Here is a 22,216-nt window from a genome sequence, read left to right on the forward strand (position 1 = left end):
CAGATAGTTTTTGATGCTCTATCGAATGGATGGCTCAAAATCGAAAAATTCGCAAATAACAGACACACAGACATAGAGAATTCAGAAGCGAACTTTTTAAGTTCGTTGAAAATGGGTCATATGTGCAGCATAGTAGTAAAGGACATAGCTGTGGCGACCATAATTAAAAAATGGATCATATGTAAAGCATAGTAATAAAGGACATAAATGTGGTGACCATAATTAAAATATTGGAATTGATCAACAACAATATAATTTCTCTATGACTTACGGTTCTCAAGACATGGCTCCTTTAATCTCCCGAAATCCGAATTTTTTGGCCAATATCTGGGGAACGGTGGCCAGTTTACCAGTGACCACCGCTTACTATTTGGTACCAAAATGTTCACAATCCTCTTAGGTATTGATCAACACCAATATGGTCCCTTATGACTTGTTTCCGAGATATGGCTCCTTAAATTTCCCGAAATCGGAACTATTTTTTGGCCAATATTTCGGGAACGGTAAGTCATAGAGAGGTGATATTGATGTTGGTCAATACCTAAGAGGATGGTAAATATTTATGTATCAATACTAACCAGTGGCCAGTTGGACAGTGGCCACCGGTTAATATTTGGTACCAAATGTTCACCATCCTCTTAGGTATTCATCAACGGGAAACACCAACATCAACTCTCTATAATTTTATGGTTCTCGAAATATGGTCCCTTAAATCTCCCGAAATCGTAACTTTTTGGCCAGTATCTTGAGAACGGTAACAGTGACGCAAAAAATTCCATCACTTTCTCAGATACTCTATCGAATCGAGGGATCCCTCAAAATTGAAAAATTCCCAAATAACAGACAGACAGACATAGATAATTCAATAACGAACTTTTTAAGTTCGTTGAAAATCCGATCTTTTTTTGGCTAATATCTGGGGAACGGTGGCCAGTGGGTCAGTGATCACCGGTTCTATTTGGTACCAAAATGTTCACCATCCTCTTAGGTATTGATCAACCAATACGTTCTCTGTATTACATACGGTTCCCGCCATATGGCTCCTTAAATCTCCCGAAATCTGAAATTTTTGTCCAATATCTCGGAAACAGTAACTCATAGAGAGACGATATTGCTGTTGATCAATATCTCAGTATGGTAAAAAATTTTGGTACCAATAGTAGCCGACGGCCACTGGCCAAACTAGTGGTCAGTTGAACAGTGGCCACCTATTACTTTTTGGTACCAAATGTTCACCATCCTCTTAGGTATTCATTGCGTTAATACGATTTCTGTATAATATACGGTTCCCGAGATATGGCTCCATAAATCTCCCGAAACCGGAACTTTTTGGCCAATATCTAGGGAACGGCAAGAGTGACGTGAAAAATTCCATCACTTTCTCAGATGGCGTTTGATGCTCTATCGAATGGAGGGCTGAAAATTGAAAAATCGCAAATAACAGACAGACAGACACATAAACACACACACAGAGCGAGCGAGAGAGAGGAAATTCAGTAACGAACTTTTAAGTTCGTTGAAAATGTCCTCAAATAAAATAAAATATAAACAAAATAAACGGTAACAAATTTACTTAAGTGAAATAACGGTGTCACCGTCTATAGTAACCATCGTTTGACTGTGAACTGTTCTACTTGGATGGCCTTTTAGTCGAAACTTCTATATTCTCAAGTCTTCCATCGCTGCTTCACACGTAAAGCATAGTAGTACGCACGAGCAAATATTACTTGTACATTGCGCTTGGAAGAAAACCGAATGTTTCTTTTATACAATACAAGTACTGCAAATACATGTAACTTCAATGTCCATACAAGTTAAATGCTTGCAGCATATATGTTACCGGTGCATGTCATGTATTTTGCATATATGTAAAACCTCTGCTGCCTACAGGTAACAGACAAAGAAATGTATCTTAGCATGTACGAGACATGTGATGTACTGTATTGTGCTTGTACCGATAGGAATGTCACTTGCAAACATAACGCAGCATTTAGTACATGTAACTAGCACTATATATATATTGACTAGCTGAACCTGCGCTCTCTACACAGCTTATTATTCACATATGAGCATGAATCTCCTTGTTATCCCTCACATCTGTACATGTCCCTTTACACACACAAGTGAAAGACGTCTTGAAAAAAATTGACAAGAGATACCATAAAGGGGAGATTTTGTCGATTACTTTTTCAATATCTCGCACCGTTTGCAAGATTTGAGCCTACTTCCGGTTGGACTTTTTAATTCATGTATGATCAGTGTTTTCTTTCTTCCTGCATGCAATATGTAATGAGCAAATACATTACGCACACAATTAATTATAATGTCAATGATATATGGTGTTCATTGGGAAAAACGCTCCAAACAGTAAAGATTCAACTTATTGTTAGAGTGGAGAAATGGCTATCCTTCGTTTTTCATTACCATTTGCCATTAAATAAACGCCTGAGAGGAATACAACCCCTGTATACAATTATGATGTGTTGGAATGTATAATGTGTAGGATATGATTCTTTAGTTTTTTTCTTTTTTAATTTCAACACTTCCAGTGTATCCGTAAAAATGTAATAAAGAAATAATGGCCATGTTTTTTTTAAATATTCAATAAGAACTGGACAATCTACATAAAATTTGCAATCGATCAGTGAAAACGTCATCTTTCTAGAACCTGCAGTTTCTGAGATCTCATTTTGAAAGATTGGTCACGAACATATAAACGCGAACAAAAGTATAGTTTAAAAGAACTCCAAAGATGGCAGCACAATTCATTTTCATTGATTTTGGAAAAGGCTTGTTAAAATACAAAGGCTTTGAACAATAATTTTAAAACATAAACTTTATGAAAAATATGTATTTAAATAATTTATTTAAAGTACGTGAAACTGAATTTATTCACGTCTTTGTTAAACGTGAAATCACAAATAACCGTAAATCAAAGGGTTTGCCTTTTTTTCGTAAGAGTATATATATGTATGTATATATTCGTGTGTATACACGAATGATCTTTCTAATGTTGAGTAACTTCTGGCACCTAAAAACGACATTTTATTTATTTCAGTTTACAACGAGAAAAACATTCTCCTCCATTCGAAGAATATATACACATGATTAAAAACAGGAAAATAGTCTAGTGAAAAATTGGTCTGATTACATTGAGAGTTTTTTTAATAATGAAATACTAACCTATTTCTTGTTCGCATTTCTTTTTATTTTCTTCATAGTTTTCATCCTTTTGAAGTTTAGTAAGCTTCCAATTCAATATTTTATTGGCTGTAACAATATGGATTCTTAATGTTTCTGAATCACCTCCTAAAATCTCAATGAAAGCTGCACATCCTGCAGTAATGCTAGAATCCATAAATTTCTGTAATGCTAAGCCATGAGCACAGTTGGACGCACGTTTTCTCCTTCAAATAAACAAATAAATAGTGACCATTAAAACTGAAGAAAGGAAAACTTTTGTACAGACTAAGCCATGTCCACATCAATAACAACATAGTTATGAAACAATGAAGAAATACATTTTTTAAAACGAAGATGCAACGAACATTTTTGGAATACAAAAGAAATGTTGAAACTTTATAGGAAACATGCTGTTGAGTTTTGCTACTACAATTTCTTAAAATAGAGTATTGTACCAAAATTTTGTTTTGTGTTTTAATGTTAGATTTGGAATGCAAGCAGATCAAAGAATTTAAACACAAACAGAGATGATAGAAATCTAGATGCAAAAGCACACAAAAAGTATGAGTCATGGTAGCTAATTACTAACGTTTTGATGTGCAAAAATATGCAATAGGGTGCGAAATAAACTCTTCATACATAGAAATATTTGTAGCGCAATCGAAATCTCCGCAGGGGGAGGGCGCCCCCAACGACATTGTCTGCCCTCTTCTCCCAAGCCAGGTCCGTAGCCAGAATTATTTACACGCTTGCTTTCAACTTTCTCTTTGGGAGCCTACTAAAAATTGTTTTTATGGCATAATTATATATATATATATATATATATATATATATATAAAGAGAGAGAGAGATTGATAGAAGATAGATAAATAAATAAGCGTTTCTTTTAGTCTTTGCTTCTAGCATAACTCTTTGCGAATCAATTCCAATTTGCATCGCAATTTAAAATTTTTGTATCCCATTGAATTGCTCACAGAGCCTCAAACAACAGAGGAAAGAAAAGGAGTACTGCTCAAGTTACTATTTGCGCATTTTGCGAAGTAGTTTTTAATTTGAATAGCAATTTAGTGATTGTGTGTAGGAAACTACGATGCGACACAGCTTTTAAACGTATATATGTAACTAACTCTATGTCCTATGGAACCCGGAGATTCAATGCCGCTTTCACAAAAGCTCTCCATTGACTTCTATCCTTAGCCAACTGGATTCAGTTTCTACTTTGTATTCCTATTTATAAGAGATCCATCTTAATATTGTCCTCCCATCTACGCCTAGGTTTTCCTAATGGTCGTTTTCCTATTGGTCTTCCAATTAAGACTTTGAAAGCGTTTGTACTTTCTTCCATCCTGGCTACATGACCTGCCCATCTGAGCCTTCTAGACTTGATGACCCTAACAATGTTCGGTAAACCGTATAAATTATGTAGCTCCTCGTTATGAAGTTTCAGCCATTCCCCATTCCCGTTCCTCTTGTTCTCAAATACTTTCAATCTACATTCTTAACTCAGAGTGAGCGACCATGTTTCGCAACCATATAGAACAACAGGCATGATTATCGTTTTATACAGGGTGTCTCACGTAACTTTGCGACCTCAAATATTTCCGAAATAACAAAAAAAAAAAAAAAAAAAAAAAAATTGACAAATCTAGTTTTGCAAGAATGTACTCATGCCAGGGGCCTATAAAATTCTGTAAACAACAAGTGCCCCCAGGGGTTCCATCATAGGGTCCAGGGGCCAACTCAAAAATTTCAAATGGAAACCCCCTATTTTTATTGCAGATTCTGATTCTACGATCGAAACTAAGTAACTTTTACTTGAAGAACTTTTTTCCCAACTTTAATAGATGGCGCTGTAATCGCAAAAAATGAATATCATCGTACGTACGTCCGCTAACTTTGCGACCTCAAATATTTCCGAAATAACAAAAAATGTAACAAACCTAGTTACGTAAGAATGTCAGAGGCCTATAAAATTCTGTGAACAACAAGTCCCCCTAGGGGTCCCACCATAGACCCCTAGTTGCCAACTTGAAAATTTCAAGTGGAAACTTCCTATTTTTATTGCAAATTCTGATTCTCAGATCAAAAATAAGCAACTTTTACTTGAAAGACTTTTTCGTTATTCTAATAGATGGCGCTGTAATTACATAAAAATGAATATCATCGTATGGATGTCTCCTATCTCTGCGACCTAAAATATTTCCGAAATGAGAAATATATGACGAATCTAGTTACGCAACAATGTACTACCCATGTCAGAGACCTATAAAATTCTGTGAACAACAAGTGTCCTCAGGGGGCCCATCATAGAGCCCCGGAAGCCAACTTGAAAGTTTTAAATGGAAATCCTTATTTTTATTGCAGATTCTGATTCTGCGATCGAAAATAAAGAACTGTTAGTTGAAGCACATTTGCGTTATTCTACTAGCTGGAGCTGTAATGGCAAAAATAATTCAATATCATCGTACATTTGTACGTCACCCAAGGCTAGAGATAATCTAAATATCTCGAGAAATACACTTGCAATTTAAGTACGTGTCCAATCATTTTAAAAGATCTATTCAACTAAAATAAAATAGAAGTTAGCTTTATCTTCCCAAAATTCCAAATACAAATCCTCTCCATTAATGGAGATTCGGATACTGCGACCGAAAATACGCAACTTTTCGTTTCTTTTTCGTTGTTCTCCTAGGTAACACATAAATCACAAAAATAATAATATCGTTGTACCTGAGGTTGATAAATGAAAAGCTGGTTCAAGAACTGCTGTGTGGTGTGCTAAAACTTGCAAACAAAGTTAGAACACAAGTTTGTGATAATAATATTCTTCAAGAACTGATATTTTTTTCTGTGAGCTTGTGGACACTATGAAAGTTGATTTACTCTAGCTCTCCGTAGGGACATGAAGCTTCAATTAATAATCGGACATAGTGTGAAAAGAGAATTAAGTTATTCATTTTTGCCATGTTTATGTAGATATGTGTAATGGCGATTTGATTTGAATATAGACCATGTGATTTTTCCTGAGAGGTAAAATTGAAAGTGAACACGTAAGGTTGATCGGTGGATCTATTAAAGTTTAAAAGGACATCATTATTTTGTTGTTTTGGTTATGGAGATGTGCATAATTAAGATTTGATTTGAAACTGCATATAATTCCATTTGAGAAGTGGAAGTAAATATGAACATGTAAAGTTGATCGGTAGATCTAAAAGAGCAAACGGGTTCTTATAAATTTAGTGGAACAAATAGCATTTGACCAGAAGACACACATGTGTCACCCCTATGTCATGTTCTGTAAATACTTATGGTTGATTGTAAATTACGGTCCAGCAACGTAGGAGCCATGATTAGATACTGGTAGCAGTAGGCATTATTACAGAGAACCTCTGAACACTTAAGCTGTATTTGTACTGTATTTTAACCGTTCTCAAAGTAAAGTTCTAACGCTCTCGATGATACGACGATGGGCATCGCGTTCCACACAATCCCATTTCGAGACCTACTGTCGAGTGTATCGTAAGACGCATCGAGAAAACGGTAACTATAAAGGACTGTAACATTCCTGGTCGACCGAAATCGGCGACAAACAGCTTGATGTTGCAGTCATTTGTTGAAAATTCTCAACTTAGCATTCATAAAGTTGCGGAACAATATGACATCAGTCCATGTCTGCGAGAAGAATGTTGAAGAAAATGAAGTTCTACCCATACAAAATTCATGTGATACACGACCTGAATGAAGATGTCTTTGATCGCCGTGTAGAATTTTGTAAAGATATGATGAAACAAATCAATGATGATCCTATGTTTCTTACCAGCATTGTGTTCTCTGATGAAGGCACGTTCCACCTAACCGGTTACATTAACAGACGTAATAGCAGGTTTTGGTTTGACAGCAATCTCATTGGTCCTTTCAAACACTCTACATCCTGAAAAGTTGAATATCTGGACGGCAGTGCTAAATATGCCATAATTAGGCCCCTTTTTATTAATAACAATTTGACTTCTGAACTGTGTGAGGAGATGCTTCGAAATGAAATAATTTCAGCAATGAGAGATACTGCAGAAGACAATTTTGCCCACAGATGGTTTCAGCAAGATGTACAGCCTGCAGCAAAAAACCTGCAACATGAGCATGTAAGTTTATTGTGAAACTATGCCTAACAGCGCAGGTGATCAACATAAGTCTAAGTGACACGAATCACGCCAGGAATAACCTCGGCGTCCTCCTCTGCTCACTTATTTTAGAGCAAAAGACTTCGTCGTTTCCCAATAAACTTACATGTTTATGTTACAGGTTTTTTGCTGCGGACTGTACAAGACCGCACAATGGTGTAAATATGTGACAATTTTTTAACACGGAATTTCCTAAATAACGGATTTGCAAGAGGTGAGATTGGGTAACCCGGTCGTTCTCTGTTCCCCTGATTTATCGCCACTATACTACTTTTTTGGGGTTTATCTAAAACTCCCGAGTATTTTTTCAATATCAAACAATACTAACCACTTTGGATAGTCTTCGTCAAAGGGTTGTTGATGAAGTTGCACTTATTGAACTGAACGTCACCAGGAATGCAGTTTTTGTGTTTTACCATCGAATTGCTCACTGCCAGACCAAGAAAGGTGTGCAGTTTGAGCTTATGTTGTGAAACATCAGTTACACTTGGTTCATCTGCCAATTTTAGACAACCAAGTCGAGAGAGGGAAGGGGACTCATAATAAGTTCTTTGTGAAAAAAAAAAAAAAAAAAACGGCAAGACACTACGTGGCTGGTAAAGCTGATGTGTAGTTACACATTCCGTAGCTAGGGTAACAGTAAATTTAGATAACAGGAAACGAAGACAGGACATCATTTTTTTATTCTCTACTTTCATGTGAAACGGAATTTTCAACGAAGTTAGGGTTATGTTAAATCCAAGTGTATCAGTCACCCCTCCCTAACAATTTAACTGAACTTTGAGAACGTATTTAAGAAGCAGATGGATTTCCTGCCTCTGGAATGTAAAAAAGAGTGTGCCAAGAATTATACTATTAAATTGATGTATGTTGAATTACAAACTGCACTCATCTTGAGCAGCTTTGACAAGGAACATAACAAGCGTGTGTTTATAAACGAAAAATAATTTTGAGTTTTCTCTAATTTAACATAAGCTGCATGTCATTGTGACTAAATAAACTTGAGTTACTAACTTTGAAATCGTGAAGATCATTTAAATAGCCCTGTATATCAATTAAGTTTCTTTGCGCTTTATCCAGGTTTTGTAAATTTGTTCTTCTGTGAAATCTCCTTTGACATCTGTGCTTTTACGTACTAGTGTGAAATAATGATTTTATTTAATGTCAATGTCACGTGATATTTAATAAACATATTGGTCTACTTGACCTTTACAATTCTAGGAAAGATGTTTCTTGTTGCAAAACACAAAATCTTTCTTTTCCATATCGTAATTGTCTACCATGGTCGCATTGAAATGTAAATGAAAGCAATTTTGTTTTATGCTAAGCCTTTTTAAAATATTGGTCACATATTTCGTGCTTTTTAATTGCAAGTGCATTTCTCGAGTTATTTAGTTTATTACCAATCCCAGGTAGCGTACGATGGTATTTTTTTTTTTTTTTGGTGTGTGTGTGTGTGTGTGTGTGCGATTACAGCGCCATCTAGGCGGGTAACGAAAAGTACTTCAAGTAAAATTTGAGTATTTTCGATCCCAAATTCGAGTTTGCAACAAAAATAGGGAGTTACTATTTAAAACTTTTAGGTTGGCTCCTTGGGGACCCACGATTGAACCCATGAGGGCATTTGTTGTTTACAGAATTTTATAGGTCCTTGACATGTGTACATTCTTACGTAACTAGATTTGTTACATTTTTTTTATTATTTCGGAAATATTTTAGGTCGCAGTTTGGGGACGTACATACCATGATATTCCATTTTTTACGAATAAAGCGCCATCTATTAGAATAACGAAGAAGTGCTTGAAGTAAAAGTTGCTTAGTTTTGATGGTAGAATCAGAATCTGCAATAAAAATAGGTTTCTATTTGAAATTTTCGAGTTGGTCCCTGAGGCCCTATGATGGGATCCCTGGGAGCACTTATAGTTGACAGCATTTTATAGACCCCTGACAACTGTACATTCTTACGTAACTAGATTTCTTACATTTTTTGTTATTTTGGAAATGTTTGAGGTCGCAAAGTTAGGGGACGTACGTTCCATGATATTCCATTTTTTTACGAATAAAGCGCCATCTATTAGAATAACGAAAAAGTGCTTCAAGTTAAAGTTGCTTACTTTCGATCGTAAAATCAGAATCTGCAAGAAAAAAAAGGGGGTTTCATTTGAAATTTTCAAGTTGGCCCCTGGGGCCCTATCATGGGACCCCTGGGGGCACTTGTTTACAGAATTTTATAGATCCCTGACATGTGTACATTCTTACCTAAATGGATTTGTCACATTTTTTGTTATTTCAGAAGTATTTCAGGTCGCAAAGTTAGGGGACGTTCGTACGATGATATTAATTTTTCTGCGATTACAGCGCCATCTAGGCGGGTAACAAAAAACTGCTCCAAGTAAAAGTTGCTTAGTTTTGATCGTAGAATTAGAATCTGCAATAAAAATAGGGGGTTTCCATTTCAAATTTTCAGGTTAGCCCCTGGGGCTCTATCATGGGACCCCTGGGGGCATTTATAGTTGACAGAATTTTATAGACCCCTGACATGTGTACATTCTTACGTAACTAGATTTCTTACAATTTTTTATTATTTCGGAAATATTTGAGGTCGCAAAGTTAGGGGACGTACGTATCATGGTATTCATTTTTTTACGATTACAGCGCCATCTATTAGAATAACGAAAAAGTGCTCCAAGTTAAAGTTGCTTAGTTTCGATCGTAAAATCAGAATCTGCAAGAAAAAAAAGGGGGTTTCCATTTGAAATTTTCAAGTTGGTCCCTGGGGCCCTATGATGGGACCCCTGGGGGTACTTGTTTACAGAATTTTATAGGCCCTTGGCATGAGTACATTCTTGCGTACCAGATTTGTCAAATTTTTGGTCATTTCGGAAATACATTTGTATTTGAGCTCGCAAAGTTAGGTGAGACACCCTGTATATTTTAAGCTTCGAATTCCTCAACAGAATTCGCGATGACAAGAGATTTAGACCGAATAATAACACGAATTCCCTGCTTTTAGTCGACATTCAATTTCTTCGTGAATATGGTTTTGTCTGTTAATACTGATTCTAGATAATTCAAAGTATCCACTTTATCAAAAGTATTATTTAATATTTTAACGCATCCATAATTTGCCGTATTACGATCCCGACGAACTTCCATGTATTTTGTTTTCTCTGCATTTACTTCTAAACCCATGTCCCTGCAAGCGTTTAATAAGGCCTCTGCATTTGTTTCTATTGTTCTCCTATCATCCCCTATTAAATTTACATCATTAGCATACGCCATAACCTAGTGAATACCAATCAACTCTATTGATAGTTGATCGATTTCGTCTGAATCCGCACTGATAATCTCCAATAATTTCATCTGCGTATGGGGCTCAATCTTGCTAATAGAATGTTTGAGAGGATTTTATAGGATGTTGACAGAAGAGAAATGCCTCGATAATTATTACAGTAAGTTTTGTCGCCTTTCTTGTGAATTGGAACAATGATTGATTCTTTCCAATCTTGTGGCAATTCTTCCTTGTTCCAGATAAGGAGAATGAGTTCCTGTATCTTATTCCACAAGTTTTCGCCTCCAGCTAAAATTGCTCAGTCGGAATTTCGTCTACACCCGGAGATTTCTGTTTTTTAAATTTCTTTATAGCGATTTCTACTTCTATTCGGTTACGTTCTGGAATATACGGGTTTGTGGTGTGTATTTCCCTTTCTCCACGCGCATTAGTTTTTGGTTGCGTGCAAATCGTCAAAGAAATCTTCCCATCTATTTAAGATGCTATCTGTATCAGTGAAAACTGTTCCGTCGGTTTTCTTTAATATATAAGCACGCGGCTGATGGCCTTTCTTAAATTTGTTGATTCCCTTATACATGTCTCGAATGTTTATATTTTTACTATTATCTTCAAGTTCCTTAATTTTAGCTTTCAAAAAGTCGTTTTTCTTTGTTCTAAAGTTTTGGAAGTTTCCCGCCTGATGTCTACGAAATTTTGTGTAGTTATTTCATTCGGGTTTTGTAGCCAACGTAATTTTACCTGTTTTCTGTTTTCTGCTAATTTAATGCATTCCTGGTCGAACCATGGTTTGTTCCTACGTAATTCCGCGTGTTCCAATTTTTCTTTCGCTGAAATTTTAATGTTATCTCTAATTTCAATCCAAGTATCCTCAACACTAGTGCACTCCGAATCTTCTAAAACCGAGAATCTATTCGAAACTTCAAGCTGGTATTCCTCTCTTATATGGCTCTCTTTTAATTTCTTTAAATTAAATCTCTCCGTTTTCAGACATTGAATATTTTCTTTATTCAACGATAATCTCTCTTATTATCGCTGCTATCAGGTAGTGATCAGTGTCACAATCAGCCCCTCTAAACAACCGAACATCAATGATGCTACATTGTCTTCTTCTACCTATTAAACGTGATCAATATGATCATGTTTTTTTCGTCTGGTGAGATCCAACTGTATTTATGAATGTCGTGATGTGGAATTTTGTACTCTTCACGATAAGGTTTTTGGATGTTGTAAAGTTCACGAGTCTAATACCGCTGTCATAACTTTCCTTATGCAGACTTTCATTCCCTATAATCGGTTTGAAAATATCCTCTCGTCCTACCTTTGCACTGAAATTCCCTAATAGAATTTTCATATGGTGTCGCGGGAGTTGGTCAAATATCCGTTCCACTTCTTCGTAAAAACTTTATTTTGTCGTCATCCTTATCTTCTGTTGGGGTATGTACATTTAAAACAATATCACACCACCGACCCTTAAGAGTAATAAAAGAAAGTCTATCAGTAACAAATTCAACCCGCTTAATTGCTGATGTTCGTTTGTGAACGGAAAACCCTGTTCCTAATTGGTGATTTTTATTTCCTTCCCCGTAAAGAACGTAAAATTTCCGGACGTCACAGTTCCATGTCCTTCCCACCTAACTTCCTGAACTCCTACTAGGTCTATTCTGTATTTCTCTAACTCACTCGTTACGGATTTTAAGGCGCCTGCCGTATAGGACTTCTAATATTCCATGCTCGAAATCTTATGTCCATTTTCTTTTGCTGAGGTCGTGCAAAGTTATCAATCCTGCTCCGAGGCTTGTGTGAATGTTTCTGAATAAGTGCTTTTTTTTTTTTTTTTTTTTTTTTTCTTATTAGAGGATGAGATTGTTAGCACTCCTTGTCGTCTGTCCGCGACTGCTTATTCAGTATATTCGCTGCTCACCTCTATATCTAGAGGCCTTCTCTTCGATCCGCAACCTGAGGACGCGCCATGCTGTGGTGACAGGAACCCATATATATATGTATAGGTAGGTAGATAGATAGGAGTGAGTGAGAGAGAAAGTGCAGAAATACCATTTCTAATTTACACTACTATTCCGCCGTTTAGCCTTGTATTATTTAAATACCTGAAAAAGCAATTCTCGGTTGATCACAATGTGATACTAATCGCACACAAGAATGTGTGAAGTCATATACCATTAACATTTCAGAACAAGCTGAAAACATGATTAGCACAGTCGAGAACTTTTATTTTTTGTGTTGAGAATACCTAATGAAGCTGGAGTAAGCTATTTTATTTCATATTAAAGAATTGAAAATTCAGATATTTATTTAACACGCGACCATAGAAAAATGAAAAAAAATAAAAAAGAAGTCTTTCTTTCTGAGCCTTTAGAAGAACAAGAAATAACAGTAGGTCTCTATGTATACTTGTTTTAGAAAATACTTAAAAGGTTCGTAAAGTTTTATTTCACTCCCCACCAACTTCCTGTAGTTGTAAACATCGAGAGCATTTTCAAAATTTGTTAACAAAGAATTCCACATCTAAAATGCTCGATGTGGAAGTGTTGTTTTCCGAATACCACTTCAATTTTCTATCGCGATGTAAAAAAAACCTTTATTGCAAGAAAGTTTGTTCTCATATTTTGCTGTTGAAGCACAACTTGTTACAGCTCCTGCATTTCGAAAAGCACTTTTATACATATGCAACAAATTTAATATCTTTAAAATATTACTGTGCTCTTGTTATTGGGTAAAATACTTATTTTAACAACTTAAACTTTTAATTGGAAAGTATGATTGTTGTAGTCTAGGAGATTTAATAGTGACAGTACTGTGGAACTGTTCAAACATGTTTCTGACTGTGAGATTTCACATACTGTTCATTATTCCCAGAAAATCTCTCTTTAGTTTGTAATACTGTATGGTCGAATTCCTCATCAAAACTTTGCTTCAGATGAATTGCTTCATTTTGAGTCATATTTAGACATTCTTCAACAATAAAATCGTTTAAAGATTGGAGAATTTTCGGATTTCGCTCCAACGGAGGGAACTCAGGACCCGATATTTTTTTCTGCTCCAAAATTCACAGACAAGACCTCACAACATGATCTACTTTTCCAAGATGCATTTCTCTGTCTTGTAATGCACTCTTAGCTCGCTCAAATGTTGACAGCATTTGTAATATTAGAGAGGTAACGAAACAGAATTCTAATGTGTAACACTTTCTTAAAAGTCTTGTAGCTTCAATAGATAACTAAGTGTCTACATGATCTAATTTCTTTGAGAAAAATCTTTAGAACGGATACTGTATCATCAAAATTCTGCTGAATAGTTTTCTAAGTTTCCAAGTGTCAAATCCATCATTGATCCATCAACCTCTTAAGCTTTTGGCCTTTGTACATCTATGAACTCAATGTTTCCTGAAATACCTGTACAGTAACTTGGCTAATTCAAAATACACTTTCTCACTAGGCATCGCTGAACAAGTATGAATTCTTGTGATATAAAGCTGATGATTATAGCAGTGAATATAAAAGACTCTTTACAAAGACCTTCAAAGACTTTTCTACCTAGATAATATGACTTTAGATTATAAATCCGATAATTGAAAATGACCCAATAACTTTATGCACAATTGCTTCTTTCACAAATTTCATACCCACTGATAAATTTTCCACAGAGAAGTCTAGTGCTTTCAAGCAAAGAAGCCCACTCATAGTCAACGTCTTGCGAATAAAATCAGAAAAATAAACACACTGCTGAACAAGACTGCACTTATTTAATATAAAAACACATTTACACGTGACGTTTCGATCTTCTAGCCAAGATCCTCATCAGACGTACACTGAGTGATACAAAAAATTACTCAACTATATATACACAATACATCTCCCTATCACGGCAAAGAAGCCGTGATTCACTTTCATCACATTCTGTTCTTATTTTGTCCAGTATCATTTCTGCCAACACATCTATTATTTCATTCTGAACTTCAGGTGACATATATTAAGCATTCTGAGAAGTATGTATAACTATGGACTTTTCGAATCTTTTTCTATTATGTACACTTGAACAGTGTTGTAAAAGGTTCCAGGAGAACTTAATTCATAAGAAATTAATTCTTGTGGATCTTTGAGTCCACGCCTTCAATCCACACAATATAGTAGATCATTTAATGCGAGAAATTACATTACCTCAGCTACACATGTAACATGGTACCTGTTTCTTGTTATTTGTTCCGCACCTAGCATTATATTAACATCTTTCCCATAAACCGTCTTAATTTACGTTCTTCCCAAATTTGAATTGCTTCTATGTGGCTTTTAGAGGAAGAATGCTTAACAAATCCTTTTCCCCTCTCGAATACTGACTTCCAACTGCAAAATCGTATCACAGTAAAAATCTGATCACGTAGACTGTTTCGTAAGAAATTCCTACAACAATACCAGATTGCTTCGTTCCTAAAAACAGAATATTCTAACCAGGATTTTGTGCGATATCACTGACTTTGGAAACTATGTTCCTTTTCACGGAACTTCGTTTTGAGGTACTCACGTAGATCGGGCTGAGCAGATTTTATTAACTCAAAGATCTCGATTGTGCATTGCAATTCGAGGTTGTACCTTTTGTACTTGACAACTTGATCTGAATGTTATCTACTGAATTTTCAACGCTGTGACTGTTTATATTGATCACTTGTGGATCACTGGTTTGAGCATTTGATTCTCTCGCCCGGCGAATAACAGATTTATCCACAGTATCTTGAAAAGATGTCTACAAGAAACATCAGCACTTTAAACTCACAATATTTTTTTTCTCGTAATGACAATATTGATTATCACACAATATTGTCTCTTGGAATATTGATTTAAAAATGAAATTAAAAAAAAAAAAAAAGAAAAAAGAAAAAAGAAAGAAAAGAAAAGAAAGAAACTCACTATTCTAAGCATGAATCCAAATATTCTTCTTTTTAAGAATGGTTGTGAAATGCTGTATTTTGTTTATTAGTATCACCGCTCTCACTAAAAATGTTTTACATGTTCAGTTATGCCTAGTCTGATTCAAAAGGACAGCTGAACAAAATACGCAATGACTTAATTCAGAATATATACTGTTCTGATGTAATACAACAGAATTTATATAACATAGAATTTATTCAAAAAATTTTACCAGTCAAAGCACGCTTAGTATAAATATCAGTGAACAATGCTGAGATTAGATTAAAAGTCCTTATTAAGGTTGTGGTCCTTTGATGCCCCTCCACACCCTTGTTAGTTCAATCTTTTTCCCTATTTGAGCCCCGAAATGATGAAAAATAGCACCGATCGATAACTGATATATTTCAGTTAATAAACCTGATATAAAACATATCACGCAATCTGTCACTTGAGTGTTTATTTTAACTGTTTGTTTTAGGACAAAGAATTAGATTATATATTCTTAAACTCTCGTGTCCCCAGCACATAATCTGATTTCCAGCTTATTTGCCATTACTTGGCCAATCTTCGATAATTCTACTGATATACAACACCTTACTTTTGATTTCTTTCATGTGTCTCAATTTCCAATTTTTAATTCTTTCCACTACGAAATAAATTTGAAAATATTGCTTCTTTAGTTTCCAAAGAAAAACCACCATTTCCTCTTAAATCAAAGGATATTCAATTTATTTAAATTTATTTCTAATGTTTAATAATATTGTTCTTTTCTCCTCTCCATACAGCATTTGAATTGTATAGACCTTATTAAGGAAGTGTCCGTTTTTCATAGTTACAAAACAACAGAAATACAATGTTGGTATTGAAAATGTGAATGAAGTCACAGGAAGAAATTCTATTTAGAGGAAAGATTAGATGCCACCATTGCAGTAGACAGAAAATGTTTCTAAATTTTAACACGAATGCTGTCAATAGTTTTGTAGCAACAAACTATTGTTAATAGACTACTCACTGAAGTTTTCACTCTTTTTCGCCAATAATATTTCAATGTGAATGTGACTTAGCTACGCAATCACCTTGCATACTCATTACATTATAAAATATAAGATAGAAAGATATTACGTTGAAGAAGTTTTTCAATATTTTGAGAACCATTAAAATAATTGTTAAACTATTAATTAAATATCTAATGTTTAGAAAATAGAATAGATTGTACAATGAGAAAAATTGCCAATATCAAATTTATTTTCCACATGTACGTATAAAGAATTTTACTTAACACCAAAATGTGTGTGTGTGCGCGTGTGTGTGTGTTAAACCATTACTTAAGTATCTAACGTTAAATAACATTATAAATTGTATGAAGAGAAAAGTTGGCAATAATAGATTTTGATTCCTACATTTTGTTTGAAAGCCTTCCATGTATTTTGAGTTGCTCTATTAGACACATGTTTGCAGCAAAGACTGGTCGTGCTTGTTTCAAATAATCCATGTAAGTCCATGTTATGTTTTCTCCATATTTGGCCACAAGATCTTCACGGGAAAAATATGGAAGCTCTTTCATTGCATCATCTGACTTTTTCCTGCAACACACAAATAACCAAGAACGCAAAGTTCATGAATGAGAACCAATTTTAGAGAAAAGTATTAAACCAATAAAAAAGACAACTAATATACAAAGTAGGGTTTCCAGTGGTTACACCACTGTTTGACATCAATTTTATAGGCTAACTACAAACACAGTACACACGAAGTATGAAGACAAAATCGAAAGTAGACTGAAGTAGTCCGGCACTTACTCTGTAATTTTTGGTTTATTCTTGCACACTATCTATATGTCAAATTTAATAGTTCTAGACGTAACGCTACAAGCGTTTGTTTGTGGTTATTTGTTATTTAGCCGCGCTAGTTCCATGAATTTTTCCATTCTATATATCAATAAAGTCAATCGTAGCAATCAAGACGATCTATATCACTTACGAACTAATTTGTGCGCTATCCAAAAAGCCATATTTCAGAATCCTAAGGTACTCACGCAACAATTTTTATAGAGGTAGTTTGACTACGGACATATAATTTGAAGTACTCACCAACTACCTCTATAAAAATTGTCGCGGAAGTACCGCCGGATTCTGAAACACGCATTTTTGGATAGCGCACATATTAATTCCTAAGCAAAGTCTTGATCCGACTACGATAAGTCTTACAGTATTGGAGCTATGGACCTTGAAAGTTCATTTTTTCATGTTTTCGGCAACCTATAACTCCGAAATGAAGCATTTGTGCATTAAGGTCGGTCTATACTTTTCGTCTTATCTTGGTGTCAGGAATCACCTTCCAAATGTTGTCGGTGTTGTTTTGAAACACCCTATATAATGTATGTAATAAATAGACCTAACGTTAAATGGAAATGATATAAATTTATTAGTACTACCAGTTTCAATATTTATCTCCATACAGAAAAAAAGAAATGGTGAGAGACATCGAGATTATTTTAAAGTGATTTAACATCTTAAGAAAATGTCTTATCTCCTCTATTAATCCTCAAGTTAAAAACCAGAAGTGATAGAAATGACCCACTTCCAGTTTGAACGTTGATCACCATAGAAGAAAATTAAAAAGATAACCAAAAGCTCTCTTTTGGAATTGACTCACTTCCAAGAAAAGACATCAGAAACTTCTACAACAGAAGAATTTGTAAAAATTAAACCAGTGTTTGCGACTTTAACGCTGATCGTCTTAATTAATTAAAAAAAAAAAAAAAAAACTACAAATGGGTTTGTTCTCCAATCCTAAGGGGGGAGCGGATTTTAAATGCACGTTTCGGGTGACGAAACAGATACATTAATTCCTTATTAACAACAAGCAAGCACGTACCCAAACATTTTTGGAAGTTCAGCTTTTAAACGGAAGACGTAGAGCAGTTTCCATCTTTTCCCAATATATAAAAAAATGACATCAAGGTAATGTGTTTCATCATCACGGCAAAACGGTAATATTTTCCCTTATACCAGCTTTGCTTATTACATACTATAATTATTGCCTACTATACACTGAAATTAAAAAAAAAATAATCGCTGAGCAAAGCAAACCAATTTATTGTTATAAAACAAATATCGTATTACAGTTTTGCCAACTAACCGCTTGGCTTCAATAAAGACTTTGACTTACATGAGAATTAACAGAAATTAAATACAGACAGATAAAGTCTTCCTGTAGCCTGACTGGTAGCTGACAGCCAATCACCTTGCAGAAACAAGATAACCGGATACCAGGAACCAGATACAAAGCCTGCTGAATCCTTCTCTCCTCTCCTCCCTCTCCTTATTTCGACTATATATACACATAGTGTGAAACGGATGAAACGTTTGAAATGAATTTTTGAATGTAGTTAGCACTTAGTTTCGGACGAGATAGTATAATGTACAGTTTAATAAAATACGTATCCTAAGGGGCAGAGAGGGGAGCAAAATTAATGCCAAAAATAGAATATCCCATGAGTCCCTCAAGTTAGGAAAATAAAACTCGGTTAATAAGCTCACCATTAAAAACACGCAGATACTTATCCTAGTCTTTGTGAAAATTCTGCACTTAGGAAGTGATGGAATTAATTTATTTAACTTTTTTCTCCATATTTCAACCGACATTTTCTGTATCATCATCACGGAGAAACGGCCGAAACCATTTTAAAATAATTTTTGCACATAAAGAGTCGACTTTATAAAGAGTAACTTTTCATTAATTTTAGTGAGAGATAGTCTTGGAACAAGCTGAGATGTACATGATCCCTTTGAAAGTCCCAAGCTATTGCTACTGGCATCAATATTAATATCATTTGAGAAATATTTAAATTTTACCGTTTCTCCGGGCAAATTTGGGCAATTTTGAAATTCATTTCAACTCTTCCCCCGCTTATGAAACTTACACCTACTAGCAAGTTCATCCATTGTGATCTACGGACCTCAACTCGCAGTAATTCTCAATAATATTGGATTTTTTCTGAAATTTCGAGTGTCCTACGACAACGTTAATATTTTTTTTTAAATTTTCTCAGTTTCGCAAATCCTCATCCAAGTTGTGTATTGAAGTACTAGAATAAATGGTTCTGTGACTATTTCTGAAATCTCATGGTAACTCATGACCAGACAGATCGATATAGGAATTAACTGTAGTGCAAATAGGAATTCTGAATTGAGAGAATTATGCTCGGCCATAGCCGAGTGGTCTGTAGTTAGCCCGCTCTTTGTAATTTTTTAAGTATTGTACTAATAAATCAATTCAATCAAGATGTTGAATTTAATTTTTAGAAAGATCCCTAAGAAAGGATGTAAAGATAGGAAAAAAATTTCTCTTCTAGGTTGGGGTACATGCTGTATGAAAGTGCAATCCTTAAATACCCATGTAGCGATCGCCCACCTCTCGTAACGCCAACTATAATTGCTCTACCGCTTCTGGGCTCCTGACGGTACATGATGGATGCTGGATCTATTAAAGGATCCTATGTACTTCATGTTTTCTCGAAGTGAGATTCGATCGCTTGAACTAGACCAAGCTATCGGCTGAAATCGAGATGTACCAGGAATGGCATGACCAAGGCACCATTCAAGCTACACCATGTGAATATTTTTATCTTCTTTGTTACGGGAAAAAGAGAATCACACGCGTAACAAGAGTAATAAAGCAAATACTAAGAGCAACAGTTTAGTACCCACGTTAAAACAACAACAACAACAACAAAAAAAAAAAAAAACTTTAAAAAACTTTAAAACACCTTATTTTACCCTGCTCTTCTTTTCGCTCAAGCTTCTCAGTTGTTGAAATACTGTGAAAAAAGGGCATTACATAAATCTCACTCACGTGAGTAATTTAGTAGTAGCTGCATGTACCAGAGATAGTTATATAATCCCTACAGTGAAATTCATTTCTCGAATCCAGTATCACATTACAATTTAAAATACTTGTTAATCGTTTCAGCCTCTAGTCGGAAATGGCTTGTTCATTGTTTGTTGAGATATTTTTGTTTCTTTTTTCATGTTTACTAATTACATTATTTAAAAGCTCTAATAATAATAAAAACAATAGTAATAAATATGAAAAATCTGTACCTTCATGTAAAACTAAGTTTTACATACCTGTGTGATTCTTGCCATCCAAACAGTTTAGAAACATCAAGAGGCGTACATCCTTCGAGAAGTTCGTATTTCGTAACACCAATTGGCGGTTCACGTTCACCGCAAACTATTGACAAAGCTTTTCCTATGACGGGATATCGTGAAATAACACCTTGAAAGACATCTTTATTGAGAAAATCGTCTTCTGGAAACTCATTATTGTAGACACTTTGCACTGGTATTTTACGAAATAAAATAACAGCTAAAACGACGAGAGGATGATCATGTAAATATGCTCTTACATCGCCATGATACTCTTTCTCTGCTAAATACTTTGCACTGTCGACAATTGACTGTTCAATAAGATTTTCGTCCGATGGGTTTAATGTTAACTGTTGAAATGTTTGCCAAAGCTTACACAATCGTTGTTTCTCTGTACTTTGTGCAGCAATACTCATATCTTCCGAGAACTTACATTCTTGCATAAATTGAATCAAAATCTCGAAAAGATCATGTTCAAGGCAGTGATTTGCTAGTAAATCATAGAATTGGTCTTTGGTAACATTTGCAGAAGGCTGATCAAACACTAAGTCAATTTCGTCTAACATGCTATTCTTTAATAACCTAGAAAGAATCTGTGATATTTTTTTCTTTTCAATACTACTGAATATTCCATACCTAAAAAGAGAAACAAAATCACCTTATTGAATGCTGAATAGTACGAAAATTTCGAAAAAATATTTTCAATAAATTAACAGATAGGTGAAAATCTCATAGAAAGTTCATATAAGCAAGATCTCAAAATATCACGAGGTACTTAGATTGTCTAAAGCAAAGCAAATAAACGAACAAACAAACAAATCGATGCTACTATATAAAATTCTAATAATAGGTGTACTGTGGTATTGACTTAGTTTAACTTAAAAGCTGATTTCAATGAAATCTTCATCAGAATCTTCAATGGAAACTGAGAATAGTTTACGATATCTATCATCACTCCGAGAAAAAATTATATTATATTAACTTTACATTGGTTAAGCTTCTCACAAGCACTCAAGCTTCCTCTAAGCTATATTGCAAGCTCACGGACCTTCGACGCGGAAGACCCCGAGCGCAGTATGAACTCATGTTGTTCAAATTTAACGTTGATGTAGGTCCATATATGTTAAAACCGTATTTGCAAGTCTTCTGTTGAGCAACATCCGCTCTCTATACTTCAGCTATATGTTTGCTTTCTACAACACCGTTATATGATAATGTCCATTTTATTTCTCTTGCTGTTTTTTTAACAGACTTTCATGAAAATTATCTAAATTTCTCACCGGTTATTCAATTTTATTGTATCAACATCTACTTGAGGTTTATTGATTGTAACGTTTCCGAATTTATTAATTTGATTTATCTGAATTATTCTCTGTTCCACGTAACGCTCCACTTTACACTGTTCTTTAATGCTATTAATTTTACCACGTGACTCGAGACGAGGAGCAAAACCAGCTAATAGATATTAAGAGAGAACATAGAATCTGTTCT

At 34.9% G+C, this 22,216-nt stretch overlaps 1 protein-coding gene across 1 annotated transcript in view; it reads right to left on the minus strand.

Moving 5' to 3' along the window:
* Positions 1-3,183: 3,183 nt before the first annotated feature.
* The window catches only part of LOC145677177 (spatacsin-like), a gene marked incomplete at its 3' end in the record, with an annotated part of 88,278 nt that continues 69,245 nt past the window's right edge, over positions 3,184-22,216 (minus strand). The window contains exons 7-9 of the mRNA XM_081747795.1: positions 20,705-21,361; positions 16,973-17,155; positions 3,184-3,407 (exon numbers count right to left, since the gene is read on the minus strand). Of these exons, the coding sequence (XP_081603921.1) occupies positions 3,184-3,407; positions 16,973-17,155; positions 20,705-21,361 (1,064 nt within the window). The remainder of the gene's footprint in view (positions 3,408-16,972; positions 17,156-20,704; positions 21,362-22,216) is intronic.

The sequence above is a fragment of the Thermobia domestica genome, unplaced genomic scaffold, assembly GCF_964235325.1.
Source record: "Thermobia domestica unplaced genomic scaffold, izTheDome1.hap1.1 HAP1_SCAFFOLD_673, whole genome shotgun sequence".
NCBI lineage: Eukaryota > Metazoa > Arthropoda > Insecta > Zygentoma > Lepismatidae > Thermobia > Thermobia domestica.